Here is a 26,418-nt window from a genome sequence, read left to right on the forward strand (position 1 = left end):
CGAGACCTCACTCGCGGACACGAAGGGCAAATCTTGCCTGCCTCAAATTCCCCTTCGCAAACACGAGGTCGCACTCGCGAACGCGAAGAAGGAAACCAGAAGAATGCAGCAACAAATATCAGCAATCTCACCAAGGTCAAAAATGATCCGTTAACCCCACCCCACCCCCACCCCCTAACTCACCCGAGCCCCCCGGGACCTCAACCAAACATATCATCAAGTCTCATAACATCATATGAACTTAGTCGAACCCTCAAATCACCTCAAACAACGCTAAAACCACGAATCATACCCCAATTCAAACCTAATGAACTTTGAAATTTTAAGTTTCCACAAACGACGCCGGGATCTATGAAATTAATCCGGAATGACTTCAAATTTTCACACAAATCATAAATGACATAACAAAGCTATTCAAATTTCCAGAATCAGATTCCGACCCCGATATCAAAAAGTTAACCCCCGGTCAAACTTCTCAAAAATTTATCTTTCGCCATTTCAAGCCAAATTCCTCTACAGACCTCCGAATAATTTTTCGGACACACACCTAAGTCCATAATTACCATACGGAGCTATTGACATCATCAAAATTCCATTCCGGAGTCGTTTGCTCAAAAGTCAACTCTCCGATCAACTATTTTCATTTAAGCTTCTAAATAAGGATTGTTCTTTTCCTTAAATTCCGAATCTTCAGTAAATCAAACTCGACCATATCCGTGGGTCATAATACATATTGCGAAGCTACTCGAGACCTTAAGTCACTGAACGGGACGTTAATTATTAAAACGACAAGTCGGGTCGTTACACAAAGATAGATGAGTAAGATCTGCTAATAATTCCCAGAAAACAAGCTCTAACTTAAAAACACTAATCACTTGCGTTGGACGATAAATGCTTGCTTGCATCGGATGTTTACTTACACCAAACCATATTAATTACTCCCTCCATCTCATAATATGTGTCGTGGTTACTAAAAATATTTATCTCAAATTATTCGTCATTTTAGAAGTTCAAGACAAAATATATTATATTTTTCCTTTTTTACCCTCAATAATTAATTATCTTAGAAGATTACAAGCACATTACTTATGGATAATTTTATTCAAATACCAAGAAGTCTACCTTGTAATTAAATACTTTAATCATGTTTACACTGATGCAATCAATATTTTAAATATCAAAGTTCTTTATAAAGTATATTCAAACTTTTGAAGTTCTGCTAGAGTACACGTAATGAAAGAATATAAAGAAAATGGAGATGAAGCGAAAACTCAATATTGTTGAAGATTCAATACACGTTTGAATTTTTGTTTGAAGGAAAGATGAATGTCGTTTATCAGTTGGAAGAGTTTGTATTACTGATTTGTTAATTATCCAGGGTCTCTCTTCATATATTTTATAAAGCAAATCAATTGTATTCACATTTAGTAAAAATATGGATAATGTTATTGATGGAGATGACACATAAATTGAGAAAATATTTAATAAGAGTAAAATAGTTAAAAACTATCCTTTTTTAAGGGGCGTGCACAAGAGAATCACGACACATATTATGAGACAGATGGAGTATTATTAGTAATGATTCAATAAGTGAGAATGCATATATTTAACAATGATTAAATGCTTGAAATTCATGTATAGAACATATCATACATCTATTAGTTTAGCGTAAACTATAATAAATTTTAACGCTCCTAGGATACAGTAAATCAGTTCTAATAACATATCCACTCAAAAATATGCTTCAAATATATACTCATCGCCTAATTTAAGATTAGAAGATCTAATAATAATTACTAAGAGCTCTAATTGCAGAATTGTAATCACTTGCGTTGGATGAAAGAAGCCATGCGCTTGATCAGATCTTTAGATTTCTCAGCTTCAGGATTAGCAGCCTGAAAGCAATGACCTTCACCTTCAACCTCAATGAACTCTAATTCACCTTTCCATCCACTGTTCTTCACAGCTTCAGCGAATCGACTCACAATTTCACTTGGGACAAGCTCATCTTTCTTTCCTGCACACACGAAAAGCCTTGAGCAACCTAACTCAGACAAGCTTGGGCATATTTCTGAAACTGGATTAACCATTGGGCTATTAATTCCCTGTTCAGATGGTGGACAAATAGTATTCCAAAGCTTGTAAATCAAAGACCCCTCAATGTTTTCGACAGATGGGATCAAGAAGAAAGGGAAAGCAAAGATAGCACCGACGAGTTTCACGCCTCCATTTAAGCTCTCCCTACCAGCTCTCATGGTCATGTTAAAGACAATATTACCCCCAGCACTATCCCCGGCTATGAATAATCTGTTAAAATCACCATGGTTTGCTATCCATGGTTCGGCGTCTTTACCGGCGGCGTGTGAAGCCACCCACTGAAGGGCATCCCAGCAGTCTTGATAAAGTGTGGGCAGGTCATGTTCTGGGGCAAGGCGATAATTCACAGAAATAGCAATGCATTTTGATTCAGAAACCAAATGGTTGAGGTAACGGTGTTCCGTTTGGAAGAAGGCGGATCCGGCAACTAGTCCTCCGCCGTGGTAGTAAACTAAGACGGGTAGCTTTTGATCGGCGATAGTGTTTTTGGGAAGGTAAAGTCTGGCGGAGATATGAGGGGAAATGGTCACGTCTTTGGATGAAACGCCGGTGTCTGGATCTTCTAACGAGGGAGGAACTTCAACTATGCCGTAAAGTTCGTAAAAACGATGGACTCGGCCGTTTTTATAGAGTCGGTAGTAAGGGTGGAAATCAGTGATCACCTCCTCATCGTCGTTTTCGGAAAACGTCATATTGGAGAAACACAGAGAAATACTAGGAACAGAACAGAGTATGCACAAAGAGATTATGGGAATGAAATGTTAAATCTTGTGTTGCAGATGGAATAGAGTGTTTGTGGATTTATATAGTGGGATTCAGATATAGAGATTTGTTTCCTATCTTTTTCGTCGGTGTCGGTAACAAGTGGTGAAGCAGCTTTTAGTACCCGTCAACACTTCGGCAAAAGCGCGTTTAGTACGCAACCTTCTCGAAGCCACATATCTTAACAAGATTTCAAACTTCGCTTTCTCACTTTTTACTCCTTTATAGCTATTTGGCCAAGAGGCCAAAAAGTCCTTTTTTTTTTTCTTTTCTTTTTTTTTTTCTCAAAATCATTTTTTTTCCTAACTTGAGGTATTTGGTCAAGTTTTTTTGGGAGAAAAAAATATTTTTGGGAAGAATCAGAAATTTTTGAGAAGCAGAAAAAATAGCTTCTTCCCAAAAGTAGAAGCAAAAGCAATTTTGACTTTTCTTCTTACCAAGAATACCCTTAACAAAATATAATATATACTAAAATAACCGTTAAACCTAATACTTAGGATATAATATATAAATATTTTTTATTATTTTTAGGATAGTTTTATAATATATAGTGACTTTAGGGGTGAATGCTTTTTATTTGTTGAATAATTTTTAATATATTTAACTTATATTAAAAGAATTAAGTACTTTTAAATTTTATTTTTATATTTTACTTAAATAAAATAAAAAGATTTAATTATTGCCTGTAATAACAAATTTTTGAGATTATTTATTTACTTATAATATTAACTATTAAGTAAATCTATTCATGTCCTTATTCGTAATTTGATACTTAAAAACACTTTTTGAAAAGCTTGGCCAAACACAAATTATTGCTCAAAAGTGCTTTTCAGAGTGATTAGCCAAATACAAATTGTTTCTCTCCAAAAGTATTTTTTTTAAAAGCACTTTTGAAAAAAATACTTCTCAAAATAAGCTGATTTCTCCAGTTTGGCCAAACAGGCTATTAGTCCCAATTATCTTTGACTCCAAGAGTTTAGAGGTTTTAAGATAAAAAATAAAGGAAATTTTAAGTAAATATCCCAAATAAGTTTCAACTTATCAATTTCTAGCCATTAATTATAGACTTACCAAATTAGTCAAGCGCGTATAAAAATTAAAAACCCAAATAAAATAAGGTACTTTCTTTCCAAGAATCTCACGTAAAGATCTCCTTCCATATTTTTAAGCGTGATCAGCAACATTAAATGCAAGACGAAAAGAAAATTTTATGAATGAGATAGCAAACAAGGTGATGAAAACATATAGATGAGTCAATATACAAATTTTGAGGAAGATTAGAGGTGATTTGGTATCAAAATTCGTAGTTAAAATCGAGTTCAAAAAATTATTTTGCGACACATGTATCAAATATGTATCACGCACACATGTATACATGCATGTGATACACATTTGATGCAAATATGATACATATGTGATACACAAATGACACACATAATTTTTTCATGTTTCATCTTCTACTTGAATTTTCAATTCAAATCACCTCAAAAATCCGCAAAATCATCCCAAAATTGAGATTCAAACTCTTAAAAATGTACCCAATCTTTTCTAATAACACCCACTCAAAAGAAAGCAAAGATTTGACCTTTTTTTGGACTACAAATAGCTAATTGACTAATATTAGTAATATTTAATCAATTGACCAATTTTTGTAATAAGCTACTTATAAATAGACATAGTTAGTAGTTTCTCAAAAATAAATAAATGGATCATACTTTCTAGATTTCGAGAGTCAAATATTTTATTTTGATCATAAACTTAAATATAAAACTTTTAATTTTTTCAAACAAAATTTATATATTTAAAAATTACATAAAAAGTTTTCTAAATTATAATAATTAATAATTTAAAATATTTACAAAGTATTGTATAAAAAAGTCACGGTCAAAGAACAAGCCGTTTGACTCTACATATAAAAAAAGGTGCCATCTTTTTTTAGGCAGAGGGAGTAGTATAATTCGTGATCTTAATCCTTTCATGAAAATTTTATGACTATCAGAGTATGTCATCGAGAGTTAAAAAAATTTATAACCAAATTATCAATATTATATTTATAATGATCCAACCGATCATTTTAACTTTTAGAATCATGTTTTCTAAAAATAAAATTTCTCGTATGTGCTTTTAATGATTTATGACTTGCGGGGATGATTGGTTCGGGATTTGGAAGTATTTGGGTTGAAACCGGAACACTTAGTTCCTTAAGTTGGCTTTAAAAGGCCAAGTTTGACTTCGGTCAACATTTTGAGAAAACGACCCCAGAATAGAATTTTGACGGTTCCAATAGCTCCGTAAGGTGATTTTGGACTTAGGAGCGTGTTCGGAATTTTATTTGAAAGTCCGTAGTTAAATTAGATTTGAAATGGCTAAAATAAGAATTTAAGTTTGGAAGTTTGATTGGGGAGTTAACTTTTTAATATCGGGGTCAGAATCCAATTTCGAAAATTTTCATAGCTCTGTTATGTCATTTATGACTTGTGTGCAAAATTTGAGGTCAATCGGACTTGATTTGATAGGTTCCGACACCGAATGTAGAAGTTGAAAATCTTAAGTTTCATTAAGCTTGAATTGGAGGATGATTCGTGATTTTAGCATTATTTGGTGTGATTTGAGGGTTCGACTAAGTTCGTATGATGTTTTGGGACTTGTTGGTATAATTGGTTGAGGTCCCGAGGGGCTCGGGTGAGTTTCAGACGGCTAACAGATCACTTTTGGCCTTTGGGAGACTGCTGATAGTTGCTGGTATCTTTCTTCTGATTTCCTTATACGCGATCGCGTAAGTTGGTCTGCGATCGCGTCGCGTAAGTTGGTCTGCGATCGCGTAGGGTAATTTGAGCAGAGGTGAATTTGATCTACGCGATCGCGTGAATGGGGTTGCGATCACGTAGGCTAAATTTGGGTAGTTAGAAATATTGTTCTATGCGATCGCATGGGAACGTCAACGATCGTATAGGTTGGGCCAGCCTGTGCATCGCGATCGCGTGGCATTGTTTGCGATCGCGTAGGGGAAACTGGAAAGGAAGCTGGCCACGCGTTTGCTCTATGCGATCGCGTGAAGAGGGATGCGATCACGTAGAGTTGGAACCTTGTGCACCGCGATCGCGTGAGACTTTATGCGATCGCGTAGAGTTATTTTCTGGACAGAAGAATTTTTGCTACGCGATCGCGTAGAAGAAATCACTGGGCAGAGAGTTTAAGTTCTGAAAATGGGACTTCATTTTTAACGATTTGGAGCTCGGATTTGGACGATATTTGGGAGATTTTCAGAGAAAACAACGGGGTAAGTGTTCTTAACTCAATATTGGTTAAATTACCCAAATCCATCACTGTTTTTATCATTTAATTGGTAGATTGAGTTGAAAAAGTTTGAAAACCCTCTTCGATAGGTTTGAGGATTTGAGGGCCGAATTGTTATCGGAATTTAGTGATTTTGGTATGGGTAGACTCGTGGCTGAGTGAGAGTTCATATTTCGTAACTTTCGCCGGATTCCGAGACGTGGGCCCCACGGGTTATTTTTGAATTAATTTCGGATTTTCATTGAAAAATGTAGTATTTTCTAATAGAATTGATTCCTATAAAATTTACTGATTGTATCGAATTATTTTTGGCTAGATTCGAGCAAGTCAGAGTTGGATAATCGTGGAAAAAGACTTCTATTGGATTAAATTGGAGCAAATTGAGGTAAGTCTCTTGTCTAATCTTGTGAGGGGGAAATTACCCCATAAGTAATTAAAGAAATAATTGTTGCTATTTGTGGGGGTTACGTACGCACGAGGTGACGAGAGTCCGTGCGTAGTTACTATTAATGCTAAAGTCCGGGTAGTTTAAGACTTAAAACATGAATTACTTGTGTAAATTGTATTCTTTGTTTAATTAATATTATTTGATATATATATATATATATATATATATATATTGTGAATTGTTAGATAAAAATATTAAAGGATGGAAATCTCATATACTTGATTTTCTGTTTAAATTAATTAATTATTAAGAGAAATTGTTCTTCCTCCTGAATTTATATTATAATAAATATACTCTCATTCCGAAGGTACATAAGAAAATATTCTCCTTTCTTGTGGAGCGGGTCAAACGCCTCGGCAGGATAGATGCATCTATGGATCGTGTCGCACGTCCCTCGGCAGTGTACACGATACTCTGGATCAGGCCGTACAACCTCGACAGAAATCATGCTGAATAATAATAATTACACGATATTTTGATAATTTATTGCAGCTTGCGAAGCTAATTGATAAATTAAAAATCTTTGAAATTTAAAGAATTATTATTCCTGCTTGTTAAGGAATTATTTTTATTCCTGTAAATGAGACTAATTGATAAATTGGAAATTTATTGGAATTGAAGGAATTTAATTAATATATTAGGAATTGTTGCATTTGAAGGAATTTAATTATTTCTGCTGGTTAAATAAATTATTGTAAATTCTGTGAATCATACTGATTTAGATATTCTAGTTTTATTTTAATTTTTATTATTGACCCATCGTGAGTGTCAAAGTCGGCCATCTCGTCTCTATCACTTCGAGATTAGGCTTGATACTTACTGGGTACACGTTATTTACGTACTCATACTACACTTGCTGCACTTTTTGTGCAGGACCTGAGGTAAGTATTAGTGGGGGACCTATCGTCTTACACCCACGTTATCCAGGGGCATAGTGGTGAGCTGTCTTTCTGAGCTGCTTTGCAGCAACCAATATCTTTCCTTGTATTTTTCATTCTGTCTATTTTTATTTCAGACAGTATTTGAGGTTTTGTATAATCTACTAGATGCTCATACACTTGTGACACCAAGTTTTGGCATACACATTGGTAGAATTTGGAATTGTATTATTTTTTTTCTTGGATTTAAGTTAATCGGCATCTTTTCTAATTTCTTAATATTGCTAGTAAAATAATAAAATTTCTTAGAAAATTATTCTGAAAATAATTAATATATGTTTAATTTATTTGTTGGCTTGCCTAGCTGTAGTGTTGGGCGCCATCACGACCTATAGGTGAAATTGGGTCGTGACAATATTAAAAGCAAGAATACCCTCAACGAAATGTCGTTCGCCTTTTTTACCTTTTAAAAATAGATTTCACACTGGGTAACTTTGTAATTTAATTATTTTTCTAATATTTAAGATTTTAAAATCAACTAAAATTTTGTTTATAAAATCTTTCCTTATAAATATGAAGGAAATCCCAATATTAAGGATTTTAAATCGGAGTAAGATTTTACATTATATAAATCTCCTTAATTAAATTGTGCAACTATTTCCCTTAAATCTAATCCTTTCACGTTTCCAATGTGTTAAACGTTTATTAGGCTTTTATTTTCAAGCTTTTGTCTTCGTTTCAGTTTAGAAGTTATTAATATAGTCTTTCTTAAACTCAATTTTAAATAGAATAAGTTCATAATAAATAAATGAATATACTACATACAAAAAAATGAATTTGTTTTATGGTCTCCTATGTAATTATGAATTTGCCACGCGTATTCTTAATCATGTAAAAGCTAATATTAATCTTACTTTTCTCCGTTACTTTCCTAGAATTCATGGTCGTTTGAACTAATTTCGAATAATTTGGAAATCATTTATTTTTAAGTTTTTGTCTATTTCTTTTTTCTTTTGTCAGAATTATATTAATCGTATTTAGATAATAATGTGTGACGGCCCAATAGGTCATTTTAAGTACTAGCTTTCTTTTATGTGTTCTGAAACCTCTTGTAACCTTATTTGATGATTTATGACTTACGTGTGTGGTTCGTGTCGTTGTCCGGAAAGTTCATATGTGAAAATTTAAAGAAAAAGTAATTTTTGGCTTTGAAAAATAACTAGAGTTGACCACGGTCAACGTTTTTGGTAAACGACTCCGGATCAGTATTTTGACGATTTCGATAAGTTTGTATGATATTTTTGGACTTATACGCATGTTTGGTTGGGGTCCCGAGTGACCTGAGGCCGTTTCGGTGCTTTATGTGAAAAGTTGAAAAATTGAAGTTTAAACTTTGAAAACCTTAAGTTTTAATGATTGATTTTTTTATATTTAATGTTATTTTGATGATTTGAGTAATGAAGAGTTTGTACGATATTATTATAGTTGTAAGTACCCATCAAGACTTTTGGCAAAAGCACGTTTAGTCCGCAACCTTCTCGAAGCCACATATCTTCCAAGATTTCAAATTACCATTTGCTTTCTAACTCTTTACTTCTCTAGTCCCAATTATCTTTAGCTAAAGTTTTAAGATAAAAGAAAATAATGGATGATACTTGATGAAACTCTATATTTTGTGTATGTAAATTTTGCGGAGGAAATAATCCTTGCTATTTTCAGTAGGAAGTAGTGCTCTCTTTTTTACTTTATTTTTTTTAATTATTGTTGTTAAAATTTAATTTCAGTAATAGGAGGCACAGCCGGAAATCACAAGAAAGTGGATTCTTTAACTTTCTACCTTCTAACACTCTTATCTTCTTGCTTAAGTAATAACTTAAAGAGAAAAAATGAATTAAGACTAATTGAGCTTGGAGTCGAGAGTCGCATCTTTATGATAAGTAGTCTATTCCATATTGTTGTGACTTATCATGAATTCAATAAGCTTGACTTTTTGCTAAAACCAATAATTTATCTTCTAGATTAAGCTCTGTCTCGTACTCACAACATATACAAACGATGATATTTGTTCCAACTCACTTTAACAAAAGAAGCTTGTCATTGTATTTGGTTCTACTGATAAAATTTGATACTACTCGCTGCTCTGATCCATTTTAAGTGATTTTTTGGTCTTTTTTTGTGGTCCACAATGTTTGATTTTTGAAGATATAAAAAAGGAATTAACTTTTTCTTTCTAAAGTTGCCTTTCCTAAGAGTAATTTATTATATTTTCAATGAGCAAATTAAGGTTAATACGGTCAATTTTATTATTAATTAATGCTAAAAGGTGAATTCAGTAATATGTATAAAAAGAACCAAAAAATCACTTAAAGTGGACCGAAGAAAGTATCAATTTTGTGAAGTTTTTCATGAACAAAGCATATAAAAGATATTTTTAGGATAATAATACAAAGTTGTAATCACTAGTAAAACATAGAAAGAGCTTAATTCAAATGAAAAAAGAAAATAAAAATTAAAAATTTGATGCCTTAGAATTGAGAAGATTGCAGAATACAATACAGGAAAATTACTCAAGAAAGTATTAAGGGTGAGAGTTGACTGTATATAAATTCGGATTTTTTGGGACACTTTTGAGAAGATGTTTAACAGGCATTTGGACATAAAAATTATAATTTTTGAAAAAAAAAAGGTAGTATTTGGAGCTACATTGAAAAATTATATTTGAAATTTGAAATTATATTTGGACATGTATTTTACTTGAAATTGTTTTGTAGTTTTGTGAGTGCAGAAAAAAAATTTGAAAATTTTGAAAAAGTGGTCAAAACTACTTTTTGATTTTTGAAAAACTCATTTTCAAAAAATTTTTAAAAAATTACAAAATTTCATGCACAAAAATTCGTAAATGTCACGACCCCAAGTTTCCCTCCGTAGGATGTCATGATGATACCTAATCTTTAAGATTAGGTAAGCCTATCAATATGCGGAATAATTAAAATAACAATTAAAAACTTTTAAAATCTCAACCTCTCTATACATAAAAAAATTCCCAAAAATGATAGAAATAAGTCACAAGCTTCTAAGAATTTATTCTCAATGTCTCTATATATCAAGGTCTAAAAAAAAATAAGGAAGCAACATAAAAATAATAGAAGGGGACTCCGGAGTGTGCGGACGCTGACAAATATACCTCGAAGTCTCCGTGCGCAGGTAACTCACTGATGTCTAGGCTGGTAAGATATACCTGGATCTGCACAAAAAGATGTACATAAGCGTAGTATGAGTACACCACAGCGGTAACCAATAAGTGTCAAGCCTAACCTCGGTAGAGTAGTGACGAGGTCAGGTCATGCCCTACTGGAATAATAAAAGACATGGTGACATGTTTAACAATATAATAACAATAAAGGACAATGGAAGTGAATCAAGTAAGTAGTATGTCACCATTAAATTGCATAGAATAAGAGCAAATAATACCCCGTGGAAAGAAAATATAAATTTACAACTTTAAGAAAAATCACAACAATAATTAAAGGCAAATGCAACCATAAATAAATATCAACAAGGCACTCCCGAGGTACCGTATCGTAGTCCCAAATAATAAATAATTTTCACAATATCTCATTTCCTTATATCACCGCGGGAGCCTTCACATTTAATTTTAAAGAAAATATTTTTTCCGAAATAGCATCCCGCGTTTTAGCCACCCTTATCACACCGCATAAATTCTAGTAGTTCCCTTACTAGCCACGCGTATCAAGCACCCTTATCTCACCACATGCGTTTCAACACCCAGACCTTATACCACCGCATGCGTATCAATATCACAATATATCACAATTTGCACCGCAAATGCCCAAATATTTCAATTTGCCAAAATAAATCAACAACAAGAATATTTTCCACAATAAGGAGCTCACGGCTCAATCACAATAAGTACAAAGTCTTAAAAAATATTCAGCAAAATAATATCCACTATTTCCACAATACGGAGCTCACGACTCACTCACAATGAATACAAAAATCTTCACAAAGTATTCAGCAAAAATAATACCTCCACAAATTTAACATCTTGGCTTCAATACCAAATTTAAAATATCAAATAATTCATATTAATAATATTTAATTTTAAAAAAATCACCATTCAAATAATGCACAGAATAAAAGAAACCAAGTTTTAACTAAACAGGTAAAATAATTAGCAGGAAAAGGTCAAGCAAATTTAAAGTACAAACATTTAAATCAATGATGAAAGAATATAACAAGATAAAATAATTTAATTAATATGCAACAATTATCTACACAATTTAAAAACATAATCTTCCACATTTAGCCCGTGTACAAACTCGTCACCTCGTGTACACGACTTTCAATACATTACAATTATCATATCAATACCAATCCTAGGGAAAATTTTCCCCACACAAGGTTAGACAGGTCACTTACCTCGACTTGCTCTGATTTAATCTACTAATAGGCATTTTCCTCGATTATTCAACTCTGAATGGTTCGAATCTAGCCAAAATAATTCGATACAGTCAACAAAAATTACAGGAATCAATTTCATAAGAAAATACTATATTTTCAATAAAATCCAAAATTAACTCAAAAATCTCCCATGGGGCCCACGTCTCGGAATCCGACGAAAGTTACGAAATATGAACGCCCATTCAACAACGAGTCTAACCATACCAAAATGACTAAATTCCGATAACAATTCGACCCTCAAATCTATCCATGAGGGTTTTCAACTTTTCCAACTTAAATCACCAATTAAATGTTAAAAACAATGATGGATTCAGGTAATCTAACCAAAATAGAGTTAAGAACATTTACCCCAATATTTTTCTTGAAAATCTCCATAAATCGCCTCTCCCCGAGCTCCAGTTCGTCAAAAATGGAAAATGGGACAAAGTCCTATTTTCTGAACTTAAACTCTCTGCCCAGACATTTCTTTTTCGCGAACGCGCTCAGTGCGTCGCGTTCGCGAAGCACAAAATTGTGATGCCAAACCTTGCCCTTCGCGAACGCGATGCCTTGCCTGGCTTGGCCTTCGCGAACGCGAAGGCAAAAATCCTCTTCGGCCATTTCCCTTTCGCGAATACGAGGCTTCGATAGCGAGAACGAAGCTTTGCACCTCGACCCTTCGCGGACGCATGCCCTCGGTCGCGAACGCGTAACACAAAATATGCCAGTCCAAATTTCCTCTTCGCGGACGCGAGACTCCCCTCCCGAACACAAAAAAGGAAACCAGAACATGCATCAGAAAATTTCTAGCAGCAATCCAAGTTCGAAATTGATCCGAAACTCACCCGAGGCCCTCGGGACCTCAACCAAATACACCAATAAGTCCTAAAACGTCATATGGACTTATTTGAAACCTCAAATCACATCAAACAACGCTAAAATCACAATTCACACCCCAATTCAAGCTTAATAAAACTTAAGAATTTCCAACTTCTACATTCGATGCCGAAACCTACCAATCAAGTCTGATTGACCTCAAATTTTGCACACAAGTCATAAATGAAATAACGGAGCTATGAAAATTTTTGGAACTGGATTCCGACCACGATATCAAAAAGTAAACTCCCCGGTCAAACTTCCAAACTTAAATTCCTATATTTGCCATTTCAAGCCTAATTTAACTACGGACTTCCAAATAAAATTCCGAACACGCTCCTACATCCAAAATTACCATACAGAGCTGTTGGAATCATCAAAATTCTATTCCGGGTTTGTTTACACATAGGCCGACATCCAGAAAACTTTTTCAACTTAAGTTTTAAACTTTGAAACTAAGTGTTCCAATTCATTCTAAAATCTCTCCGGACCCGAACTGACTACCCTGGCAAGTAACATAACAGTTATAAAGCACAGAATGAGAAGTAAATAGGGGAATGAAGCTACAACTTTTAAAACGGCTAGCCGGGTCGTTACATCTTCCCCCTCTTAAAACAATCGTTCATCCTCGAACGAGCATAGAGACATACCTGAAGTGGTGAAAAGATGAGGATAATGGCTGCGCATATCCTGCTCGGTCTCCCAAGTCGCCTCATCGACCGGATGACCCCTCCACTGAACCTTCACGGAAGCAATGTTCTTTGACCTCAACTTTCGAACCTGCCTATCCAAAACAACCACTGGTTCCTCAACATAAGATAGATCCTTGTCCAACTGAACTAAAGTCTAACACATGAGACGGATCGCGGTGATACTTTCAGAGCATAGAAACATGGGAGACTAGGTGGTAGTGCAAGTCCGTAAGCCACCTCTCCAACTCTTTCAAGAATCTCAAAAGGCCCAATATACCTAGGGCTCAACTTACCCTTCTTCCCGAACCTCATCACACCCTTCATAGGCGAAACCCGGAGCAAAACCCGCTCACCAACCATGAATGCAACATCACGAATAATCCTTCTATCTAGATTGGGCTATAAGAAGTCGATCCTGAATCAATTTAACCTTTTCCAAGGCATCCTGAACCAAGTCTGTACCCAATAGCCTAGCCTCATCCGGTTCGAACCAACCTACTGGAGACCGGCATCACCTACCATTCAAGGCCTCATATGTTGCCATCTAAATACTCGACTGGTAGCTGTTGTTGTAAGCAAACTCCGCAAGTGGCAAGAAATGATCCCATGTACCCCCAAAATCTATCACACAAGCGCGGAACATATCCTCCAGTATCCGAATAGTGCGCTCGAACTGTCCGTCCATCTGAGGGTGAAATGTTGTTCTCAACTCAACCTGAGTATCTAGTATAGCCCTCCAAAATCGTGATGTAAATTACGTACCTCGGTCAGAGATGATGGATACCGGCATGCCATGAAGCCTGACGATATCGCGGATATAAATTTGAGCCAACTGCTAGGAAGAATAGGTAGTCATCATAGGAATGAAATGAGCTGACTTGGTCAGCCTATCCACAATCACCCAGAATGCATCAAACCTCCGCTGAGTCCGTGGGAGTCCAACAACGAAATCCATAGTGATCCGCTCCCATTTCTACTTTGGAATCTCTAACTTCTGAAGCAACCCACTTGGCCGTTGATGCTCATACTTCTCCTGCTGGAAATTTAGATACCGAGATACATATTCCACTATGTCTTTATTCATCCTCCTCCACCAGTAATATTGCCTCAAGTCCTGATACATCTTCGCGGCACCCGGATGAATGGAGTACCACGAACTGTGAGCCTCCTGGAGAATCAACTCATGCAAGCCATCTACATTTGGTACACATAGCCTGCCCTACATCCGTAATACACTGTCATCTCCAATAGTGACTTCCTTGGCATCACCGTGCTAAACTGTATCCTTAAGGACAAACACATGGGGGTCATCATACTGACGCTCCCTGATACGATCATAAATAGAAGACTAAGAAACTACACGAGCTAAAACTCGGCTCGGCTCGAAAACATCCAATCTAACAAACTGGTTGTCCAAGGCCTGAACATCCAAGGCTAAAGGCCTTTCTGCTACCGGTAAATATGCTAAGCTACCCAAACTCTCCGCCTTACGACTCAAGGCATCAGCCACTACATTGGCCTTCCCGGGATGATAGAGAATAGTGATATCATAATCCTTAAGTAACTCCAACCACCTCCGCTGCCGCAATGTAAGATCCCTCTGCTTAAAGGTGATCGGTATAAACCTCACAATGGACACATTACAAATAATACCGCCAAATCTTTAAAGCATGAACAATAGCTGCTAACTCAAGGTCATGTACATGATAATTCTTCTCATACACCTTTAACTGCCTGGATGCATAGGCAATCACCCTACCGTTTTGCATTAACACTGCGCCGAGACCAATATGCGATGCATCACAATGCACAGTATAAGACCCTCAACCTGTAGGCAACACCAATACTAGGGCTGTAGTCAAAGCTGTCTTAAGCTCTCCTCACATTGCTCGGTCCACCTGAACGGAGCAGCCTTCTGGGTCAATTTGGTCATAGGTGCAGCAAGAGAAGATAAAACCTCTACAAATTGGCGATAATACCTTGCCAAACCAAGAAAACTCCGGATCTCCGTAGTTGAGGAGGGTCTGGACCAACTCTGCACTGCTTCAATCTTCTTCGGATCCACCTTTATCCCTTCGCATGAAACTATATGACCAAAAAATCCCACTAAATCAAGCTAGAATTCACACTTTGAAAATTTTGCATATAACTTCTTTTCTCTCAAAGTTTGAAGCACAATTCTCAGGTGTTGCACATGATCCTCCTGACTCTGGGAATACACCAGAATGTCGTCAATAAATACAATGATGAAGGAGTCAAGTTAGGGCTGAAATACACTATTCATCAAATGCATAAATGCTGCTGAGGTGTTTGTCAGCTCAAATGACATTACAAGAAACTCATAATGACCATACCGAGCCCTAAAAGCAGTCTTCAAGATATCTGGCTCCCAGATCTTCAACTAATGATAGCATGAACGCAAGTCAATTTTAGAGAATACCCTGGCACCCTGAAGTTGATCAAATAGGTCATCAATATGTGGTAATGGATATTTGTTCTTCACTATAACCTTGTTCAGCTGACGGTAATCAATACACATCCGCATAGAACCATCCTTCTTCTTCACAAATAAGACAGGAGCACCCCAAGGCAATACACTGGGCCGAATGAAAACCTTATCAAGCAACTCCTGTAACTGTTCTTTTAATTCTTTCAACTCTGCTAGGGCCATACGATATGGTGAAATAGAAATGGGTTGAGTGACCAGTAACAAATCAATGCCAAAGTCAATATCCCTGTTGGGTGGCATACCCAGAAGATCCGCTGGAAATACGTTAGGAAAATCCCTTACTATAGGAACTGACTCCACGATAGAAGTATCAACACTAACATCTCTCACATAGGCTAGATACGCATCACACCACTTATCAAGCATCCGTTGAGCTTTAAGAAATGAAACAACCTATCTAGGAACATAATCCGAGGTACCTTTCCACTCTAGCCGCGGTAGACCTGGCATAGCCAACGTCACCGTCTTGGCGTAACAATCAAGAATAGTGTGATAGGGCGACAACCAGTCCATGCCCAAAATAATATCGAAATCCACCATACTGAGTAATAATAAATCAGCTCTGGTCTTAAAACCACTGATAACAATTAAACATGACCGATACACACGGTCCACAATAATAGATTCACCCAAGGGGTGTAGATACATAAACAGAAGGACTCAAGGAATTACGGGATACACCCAAATACGGGGCAAAATAAGATGACACAAAAGAATAAGTGGAGCCTAGATCAAATAAAACTGATGCATCTCAAAGTCAGGAATAATACATGTGATAACAGAATCGGATGCAAATGCCTCCGTCCTAGCAGGAAGGGCATAATATCTGGCATGGCCTCCCCCTCTAGGGCGACCTCTACCTGTCCGACCTCCACCTATGGCTGTCTGTGCAGGTAATCATGGCCTGAGAAGCCTGAGGGCCCTGTGGAATAGGTGGGCCTGAAAAATCTGTGGAGGTGCACCCCTCCTAAGTCTGGGGCAATCCTTTATGATATGACGAGTGTCACCACACTCAAAACAAGCCCTCGAAGACGTGGCTGCTGGGACTGGCTCGGGCCTAATCGACTAGACTGCCCACTGAAAGCACCCCGTATAGGAGGTACAGTAGACACTGGTGGTGCATAATATGGAACCTGAGGTCTGGGAATAGCCAGAATACCACTAGAAGCTGGAAGTACTGAATGAATAGGACGGCTCATATAGCCTCTACCATGACGGGCTGCAGCTGGGGCACGGGAATTATTATATGTGCTAGAATCTCGGGGTCTCTTGGTTTCCCTATCTTCTCTCTCCCGAGTCCGCATACCCACAAATATCCTAGCAATTGACACCACCTATTGGTATGTGATGTCCATCTCTAGCTCTCGGTCCATACAGAATCTGATACTAGGGTGGAGCCCTTCAATAAATCAGCGGACCCACTCTCGAACAGTAGCAACCAAGGCTGGTACATGCCTAGCCAAATCACTAAATCGAACCGCATATTCTGACACGGTCATAGAACCCTGGCGCAGCTGCTCAAACTCTGCGTTTCATGCATCTCTAAGACTCTGAGCAACATACTCCCTCAAGAACATATCAGAGAATTGAGTCCAAGTGAGTGAAGCTGGCTCAGCCGGACTATCCAACTCATATGCCTGCCACCACTAGTAGGCCACTCCTCTAAGCTGGAATGCCGTGAAAGAAACCCCACTGGAATCTACAATACCCATAGTATGGAGGATGCAGTGACATTCCTCAAGAAAACTCTGAGCATTCTCTAAAGCCAAACCGCTGAAAGTGGAAGGGTGGTACTTCTTGTACCTCTGGAGCCTGAGCTGCTCCCCCTCTGAAACTGTTGCCCTAGCCTTGGGCCGAACGGGGACAATTGGCTGCACTGCTATAACCTCTGGGGCATGGTAAACTTGGGCCCGTAGCTCTGGGGTACGGGAGGCGGGAGTTTGTGCTCCTCCCCTGGCCTGAGATATGGCAGGAGCAGGTGGAATTAACCCTGCCTAAGCTAGAGTGCCAAACATGCTCAAATACTGGGCAAGAGTCTCCTGAAGTGTAAGAGTAGTAACAAGTGTCTCAGGTGCCTGCTCTCCAACTGGAGCTACTGGTGGCTCTGGTGCAGCAACTCATGCAGGTGCTCTGGCTGGACCACATGTTCTTCCTCGGCCTCTGGCTCGGCCTCTGCCCCGACCCCGGCCTCTTGCGGCTCCAACAGGGGGTGCGGGTGTCTGATCATCAGATCCAGTTGTGCGTGTCCTCACCATCTGGGAGAGAATAGAAAGACAATGGTTTAGAACTTCGAATTCAACAAATGCGCATGATAAGGAATCAAAGAAGTGAATATTTCCTAGTAGTTCCATAGCCTCCCGAAGATAAGTACAGACGTCTCTGTACCGATCCGCGAGACTCTACTAAACCTGCTTGTGACTCATAAAACCTATGAACCTAGAGCTCTGATACCAACTTATTACGACTCCAAATATCCCTCCGTAGGATGTCGTGATGGTACCTAGTCTCTAAGACTAGGTAAGCCTATCAATATGCGGAATAATCAAAAAAACAATTAAAAACTTTTAAAATCTCAACCTCTCTGTACATAAAGAAATTCCCAAAACCCGGTGAAAGCTCTAAAGAAGTAGTACGAAAATCTTTATACATCAGAGTCTAATGTGAATAGGGAAAACAACATAATAAAAATAGAATAGGACTCCGAGGTCTGCGGACGCTGGCAAATATACCTCGAAGTCTCCGTGCGCAGGTAACTCACTGACGTCTAGGCTGGTAAAAATACACCTGGATCTGCACAAAAAGATGTGCAGAAGCGTAGTATGAGTACACCACAACGGTACCCAATAAGTGCCAAGCCTAACCTCGGTAGAGTAGTGACGAGGTCAGGTGAGGCCCTACTGGAATAATAAAAGATATGGTGACATGTTTAACAATAAATGACAATAGAACTGAATCAAGTATGTAGTATGTCGCCATTAAATTGCACAGAATAAGGGCAAATAACACCTCGTGGAAAGAAAATAGAAATTCACAACTTTAAGAAAAATCACGACAATAATTAAAGGCAAATGCAGTCATAAATAAATATCAACAAGGGCACTCCCGAGATTCCGTCTCGTAGTCCCAAATAATAAATAATTTTACAATATCTCATTTTCTTATATCACCACGGAAGCCTTCACATTTAATTTTAAAGAAAATATTTTTCCCGAAATAGCATCCCGCGTTTTAGCCACCCTTATCACACCGCATGACTTCTAGTAGTTCCCCTACTAGCCACGTGTATCAAGCCACCCTTATCTCATCGCATGCGTTTCAACACCCAGACCTTATACCACCGCATGCGTATCCAAAATAAATCAACAAGAAGAATATTTTCCACAATAAGGAGCTCATGGCTCAATCACAATAAGTACAAAGTCTCACAAAATATTCAGCAAAATAATATCCATTATTTCCACAATACGGAGCTCACGACTCACTCACAATGAATACAAAACTCTTGACAAAGTATTCGGCAAAAATAATACTTCCACAAATTTAACATCTTGACTTAACATCAAATTTTTTAAATGTAAAAAAACTTTATCTTGCATATAACTGAACATGCAGGAAAAGGTCAAGTAAATTTAAAGTATAAAAATCAGATCAATGATGAAGAATATAATAAAATAAAATAATTTAATTATTATGCAATAGTGATCTACACAATTTAAAAATATAATCTTCCATTTAGCCCGTGTACACACTCGTTACCTCGTGTACACGACTTTCAACACATTACAATTATCATATCAATACCAATCCTAGGGGAAATTTTTTCCACACAACGTTAGACAAGTCACTTACCTCGACTTGCTCTGATTTAATCCACTAGTAGGCCTTTTCCTCGATTATTCAACTCTGAATGATTCGAATCTAGCCAAAATAATTCGATACAGTCAACAAAAATTACAAGAATTAATTTCATAAGAAAATACTATATTTTTCAATAAAATCTGAAATTAACTCAAAAATTGCCCGTGGGGCCCACGTCTAGGAATCTGGCAAAAGTTACGAAATATGAACTCCCATTCAACCACGAGTCTAACCATACCAAAATGACTAATTTTCGATAACAATTCGACCCTCAAATCTATCCATGAGGGTTTTCAACTTTTCCAACTTAAATCATTAATTAAATGTTAAAAATAACGATGAATTCAGGTAATATAACCAAAATTGAGTTAAGAAACTTACCCCAATGTTTTTCTTGAAAATCTCCCGAAAATCGCCTCTCGCCGAGCTCCAGTTCGTCAAAAATGGTCCCATTTTCTGAACTTAAACTCTATGCCTAGACATTTCTTCTTCGCGAACGCGCTTAGTGCGTTGCGTTCGCGAAGCACAAAATTATGCTGCCAAACCTTGCCCTTCGCGAACAAAAAGGCAACCTCGCGAACGCGATGCCTTTCCTAGCTTGGCCTTCACGAACGCGAGCTGCCCTTCGTGAATGGGAAGGCAAAAATCCTCTCTGACCATTTCCCCTTCGCGAACGTGAAGCTTTGCACCTCGACCCTTAGCGAACGCGTGCCTTCGGTCGCGAATGCGAAGCACAAAATGTGCCAGTCCAAATTTCCTCTTCGCGAACGCGAGATTCCCCTCGTGAATGCGAAGAAGGAAACCAGAACAGGCATCGAAAAATTTCCATCAGCAATCCAAGTCCGAAATTGATCCGAAACTCACCCGAGACCCTCGGGACCTCAAACAAATACACCAATAATTCCTAAAACATCATACAGGCTTAGTCGAAGCGTCAAATCACATCAAATAATGCTAAAATCACAATTCACATCCCAATTCAAGATTAATGAAACTTAAGAATTTCCAACTTCTATATTCGATACCGAAACCTATCAAATCAAGTCCGATTGACCTTAAATTTTGCAAACGAGTCATAAATGAAATAACGGAGCTATGAAAATTTTCAGAACTGGATTACAACCATGATATCAAAAAGTCAACTCCCCGGTCAAACTTCGAAATTTAAATTCCTATTTTAGCCATTTCAAGCCTAATTTAACTACGGACTTCCAAATAAAATTACGAACACGCTCCTAAGTCCAAAATCACCATACGGAACTATTGGAATCATCAAAATTCTATTCCGGGGTCGTTTACACATAGGTCGACATCCAACCAACCTTTTCAACTTAAGTTTAAAACTTTGGAACTAAGTGTTCCAATTGATTCTAAAATCTCTCCGGAACCGAACCGACTACCCCGACAAGTCACATAATAGTTATAAAGCACAGAATGAGTAGTAAATAGGGGAATGAGGCTACAACTTTTAAAACGATTGGAAGGGTCATTACAGGAAAGAGAAAATTTGTTTTATGAACAAACGAGTCCTTATATAAAGAGAAAGGAGTGTGTTCACTCTTCTGTCACTTTTGAGTAGCATACACCTTGGAAGTAGAAGGCGGCCATAGTTTCATGTCAATGCAATGACAACTGAAACTTTACAATAATTAGCTTTGTTGTGATTAGGGGTGTCAATGGATATTTGAAAACCGACTAAACCGACTGAACTGTACCGTATCGAACCGATTTTTAGGTTTCTTTTTAAGAAACCGTAGGTTTTTATATAAATCTATAACCGCACCGATAATTAGGGTAGGTTTTTTATTTTATAAAAATAAATCGAAAAAATACCGAACCGTACCGAATAAATTTTACATGTGAAAAATATATTTATCTAGTAAGTTTAAAAATAATAATGCATTAAATATTTCTTTAGGCCTTGGAATTATGTAAACTATTACAAGCCAACAAGTAATTAAACTCAAAATACTAATTCCTAAAAATTTAGTATGCTACATCTGCTTAAACTAAGTTATTTCAAGTATATTTATTAGCAAGACACAAAATATTCTAGCGATAATGAGTAGCAAACTACATTGTATTGAATATGTGTCCTTTCATATAATTTAGATTTATCTTTTGAATATTTAATCTTCTATAGAATTTATTCTTGAGTCCCAACTTGGTTAATATCTATCCACTCTTGTGATTTATATTTTCTTTGCCTTTGCTTGGTTTTTTTTACGTTGTTGTAGAATAGTTAATGGATCTATACTCTAGCCATCTTTTATTTTTTTTAATTCATCACTCTTTAAATAGTAAAAATGTCTAGAGAGTTTTTCTAAGTCCTATAAAAGAATGTATGTTATTGCATTCTACTTCTGTTGGTGAATTTTACATGATATTTAAAACAATACTGAAAATTAATTGAACCGTACCGATAACAAAGAGAAACCGACATGATTGGGACGGTTTGGAAAAGTCTAATTTTGGTTATACACGATAGAATAATCGAAAAATTGGTATGATACCAATTTTATAAAATAACCGGCTGAACCGAACCATTGACACTCCTAGTTGTGACAATCTATTTTTGAAAGTTGTTCCAATAACAAGAAAGGAACTGGCAACGACTCAACCTAGAAAAACGATTTACGCATAAAAAAGTTGAATAAACGAAACTCAAATAATTTTGAGAATAATTTTGAAGTGGGAGCACCACAACATAAGGATAGCAAAAGTTATTAAATGTTCTAATTAATTTCTCCATACTTGCTTTTCCAAGGTCTTAAAGAGTAAATTAACTCACAAGATGGGGTGCACTCCCCACCTACAATCGGTCATGGGTTCGAGTCACCAAAGGACAATAGCTCTAATATCAACGATCATTGGTGAGGGGACTAAAATAAAGATAGAATCCACCACTTCTACACAATGTTAAGTAGCGAGATTTACAGTAGAATCGACAAAATCTAAACTAGGGTTCATGAGGGTTGAGAGAAGGTTCGAGGGAATCTTATATATTCTGAATTAGAAAATAAATCTTCTGTACAATATGAAAATGGTCTCTACTATTAAATAGTGGGCCTGACCCGGTAAACTGCCTATTACAAAATAATGGACTCATTATAAACATGGGTCTAAATACTAATGTGGCCCAAATGATCAGCCTGCATCCAATATCCTAACAGTCCCCCCCTCCCCCAAGTTGGAGGGTGATAAAACCCCCAACTTGTGAAGATGAAAATAATGAGCAGGCCCAGGAAGTGCCTTGGTAAGGATATATGCAACTTGAGCATCACTGGAAACATGGCCCAAACTAATTCACCCATCACCAATTTTTCCCCTGATGAAATGACAGTCCAGCTCTACATGTTTAGTCCCCTCATGAAAGAATGGATTGCGCGCAATATGCAAGGCTTCCTCATTGTCACAATACAAAGGAATGGGAGAAGAAGAAGAAATACCAAAATCAGCCATTAGCCTTGAAAGCCAAGTGACCTTAGTTGCAGCTTTACTCATGGCCATGTACTCAGCTTCAGCAGAGGAAAGAGAGACCACATGCCGCTTCTTTGATTTCCAGCTTACCAAATAATCACCGAGGAAGACACAGAAACCAGCCACAGATCTTCGACTATCAACACAGGAGGTCCAATCACTATCCCAATAGACCTTCAAGGAGAGATCAGATGAATTGCTGAAGAAAAGGACAAAATCAGAAGTACCCTTCAAATACCTCGTTAGGTGCAAAGCAGCCTGCAAGAACTGGCTGAGATGTTGAACTGCAAAGCTAATATCAGGCCTGATATATATTAAAAAATTCAACTTACCCACCAAGCACCTATATTCCTCAGGTTTAGGCAAAGGATCACCAACATAAGCCTTTAGTTTCTCATTAAGAGCAAGGGGATAAATAACTGCAGAAGAGGCAGAAGAGGCAAAAGAATCCAACAATTCATGCACAAACTTCTTTTGATGTAGAAGAACCCTAGAATCAGAATAAAGAACCTCAATCCCCAAAAAATAATTAAGAGAACCAAGGTCCTTGATTTTGAACTGTTCATGCAAGAAGGCTTTTAAAGATGAAATCTCAGGCAAGTCAGTCATAGTTAGGATCATATCATCCACATACACAACTAGAATGACCAAAGAAGACCCAGAACCTCTAGTAAACAGTGAATAATCATTTAAAGAATGAGAATATCCTCTAGAACAAGGGGCCTGAGACAGTTTAGCATACCATTGTCTGGAGGCCTGTCTCAAACCACAGAGGGACTTAAGTAGCTTGCAAACCAAAGGAGCAGAAGAAGAACAAGAACGAGGAACAGCTAAACTAGGAGGCACCTTTATAAAGACTTCCTCGTCAAGATCCCCATGTAAGAATGCATTGTTGACATCAAGTTGAAATAAAGGTCAGTGTTGCTTAACAACAATAACAATTAAAGACTTCACAGTAGATATTTTAACAACAGGAGAGAAGGTTTCATGAAAATCAACCCCCTCAACTTGATATCATCCCTAACAACCAGCCTGGCCTTATACCTTTCAAAACTCCCATTAGCTCTATATTTCACTTTATATACCCATTTGCAGCCTATAGGCTTCTTACCAGGGGGTAGCTAAACAATATCCCAAGTTCTATTAGCTTTCAAAGCCTCAAACTCCTTTCTCATGGCATCCTGCCACTCAGGGACAGCAGCAGCCGGGGAGTAAGTGTAAGGCTCAGGAATATGGAGCTGAATAGTTGACGAGCATAAAACCGGTATATAAAACTTAGGCTCGCTAGTCAAAGATAGTATAATATTAAATCGTCTCCACATGGATTGGGTTAAATAATGCTCAAAGAAATCTTCAGCTTAACACCATTTAGGAAAATAAACCTTTGATTTTGAGTTATTATTGAACTAAGAATAATAAATAAGATTATCAATTGTGAATGAATAATGAAAATTGAGTAACTAAGTAGCAACGATTGAATATCAAGATGAGAAATAAAGGATTTGACAAGATATGTGATCAACTATTATCAGGGGCAAATGTGTGTTATGTTCACTCTTAACTTTTGTTAACTCTTTCGATTTCAACAGATGATTAGTCTATCTTAAGGATTCAAATTCTTCTTCCGAATGAATTAGAGTTCGCTAAACAACCTAATAATATGTGATGTGAAAATATGCAAGAATATGTTGAATGAGTGATCTTACGAAGAACGTATATTGTCTATTCTTCTAAATTGGGTCAATTGATAACTCTACAAACTATTTCGATTACCTATGAGAGTCGTGAAATCAACCCAAACAAGATAACACAATGCAAATTTTAGCAACACTTCTCTTTCGATTAATGTAAAATCATAATTAACCTTGCAATTCAATTAGTAACTCATTCGACGAATTCAGGCAACTAACTAAAAACAAACCCAAAACAATAGTCAAATCACAATATCTGTCAATAACCCTAAGAAAGATTACTCCATAGTGGAGAAGTTGTTCATCACAAGAGTATTAAGAGAACAAGAAAACATTACAATCCCCAAAATCAAACAAACTTGCGTATTGAATGAATTGGATGAAGTATTTAGAGTCTATATTTTTTCCTTGCCTTCTTCTCTCCAAAAGTTGCTCCAAAATCCGAGATTCCTAGTTTTGGGACGAGCTAGGCTTCATATAGGTCAAAAGGCTGCCTACAAATTTATAAAAATAGGCTTGACTAGAATTCCCGAAGACGGAAGTGCGCGACCTCGCACCTGGGATTGTGACCGCGCACCTCTAGCAGACTTCTGTAGCACTTGCGTGCTCAGTTGCACGTTTGGGGTTGCTCGTGCGCGGCTGCGCACGAGAGTTTCTTCTTGCTCAACGTGTTTTCCTCCCACTTAGTGCAATATTCGTCCATTGATCCCCTCTGCACCACCTGCACTAAAAGGCAACATATTAGACCCAAATGAGACCAAATCTCTATCGAATCAACGAAATCAAAGATACAAAGCGGGCATAAATATTGAATATTTTTAAGCTCATCAAACACCCCCACACTTAGTTTTTGCTCGTCCCGAGAAAATCTAAAACTAAATTGCTCCTAACACTGCAACAACCTTAGACAAGTGGCCGGCCAAAATCAACTCGATACCATCCTGAGGTCATATCCAACCTCAGCCCCAGTCATGATATTCAACTAATGGTGTGGTGAAATTGGTGCCAAATCCTCGACACACTTCACAAGAAAAAGACAATTCCCATTCACACAACAATTGAAAATAATGGCCTAGGGCAATACACAACAATCACTCGCCCTAAAAAACATAAGTGAATCATGCTTTCAAGAGTACCATAAGCTTGGCTATCATGTAACTCTCCACTACTGTAGGAACAATCTCATCTAGATCATGTAGGACTTTGCATTTGGTTATAACGTAAGCTATACGACCGGTTGGATATAATCTGTATAAGAGTATCTACACCTCCCTAAGCACTTTAATAGCTACAAAAACATACGTGACCAACACCTTTTTCAATTACACTGCCCCCAAACTTCTAATTAAGAATAGCACCTAGTTCTCAA

At 37.2% G+C, this 26,418-nt stretch overlaps 1 protein-coding gene across 1 annotated transcript; it reads right to left on the reverse strand.

Annotated features, from left to right (window-relative positions):
* Positions 1 to 1,606: 1,606 nt before the first annotated feature.
* Positions 1,607 to 2,871, reverse strand: LOC107768141 (2-hydroxyisoflavanone dehydratase-like). The gene is given in 1 exon segment (NM_001324968.1): positions 1,607 to 2,871. A coding segment is annotated over 1 exon segment (966 nt). The 5' UTR covers positions 2,790 to 2,871; the 3' UTR covers positions 1,607 to 1,823.
* Positions 2,872 to 26,418: the final 23,547 nt, after the last annotated feature.

The sequence above is a fragment of the Nicotiana tabacum genome, chromosome 13 (assembly GCF_000715075.1).
Source record: "Nicotiana tabacum cultivar K326 chromosome 13, ASM71507v2, whole genome shotgun sequence".
Taxonomy (NCBI): domain Eukaryota; kingdom Viridiplantae; phylum Streptophyta; class Magnoliopsida; order Solanales; family Solanaceae; genus Nicotiana; species Nicotiana tabacum.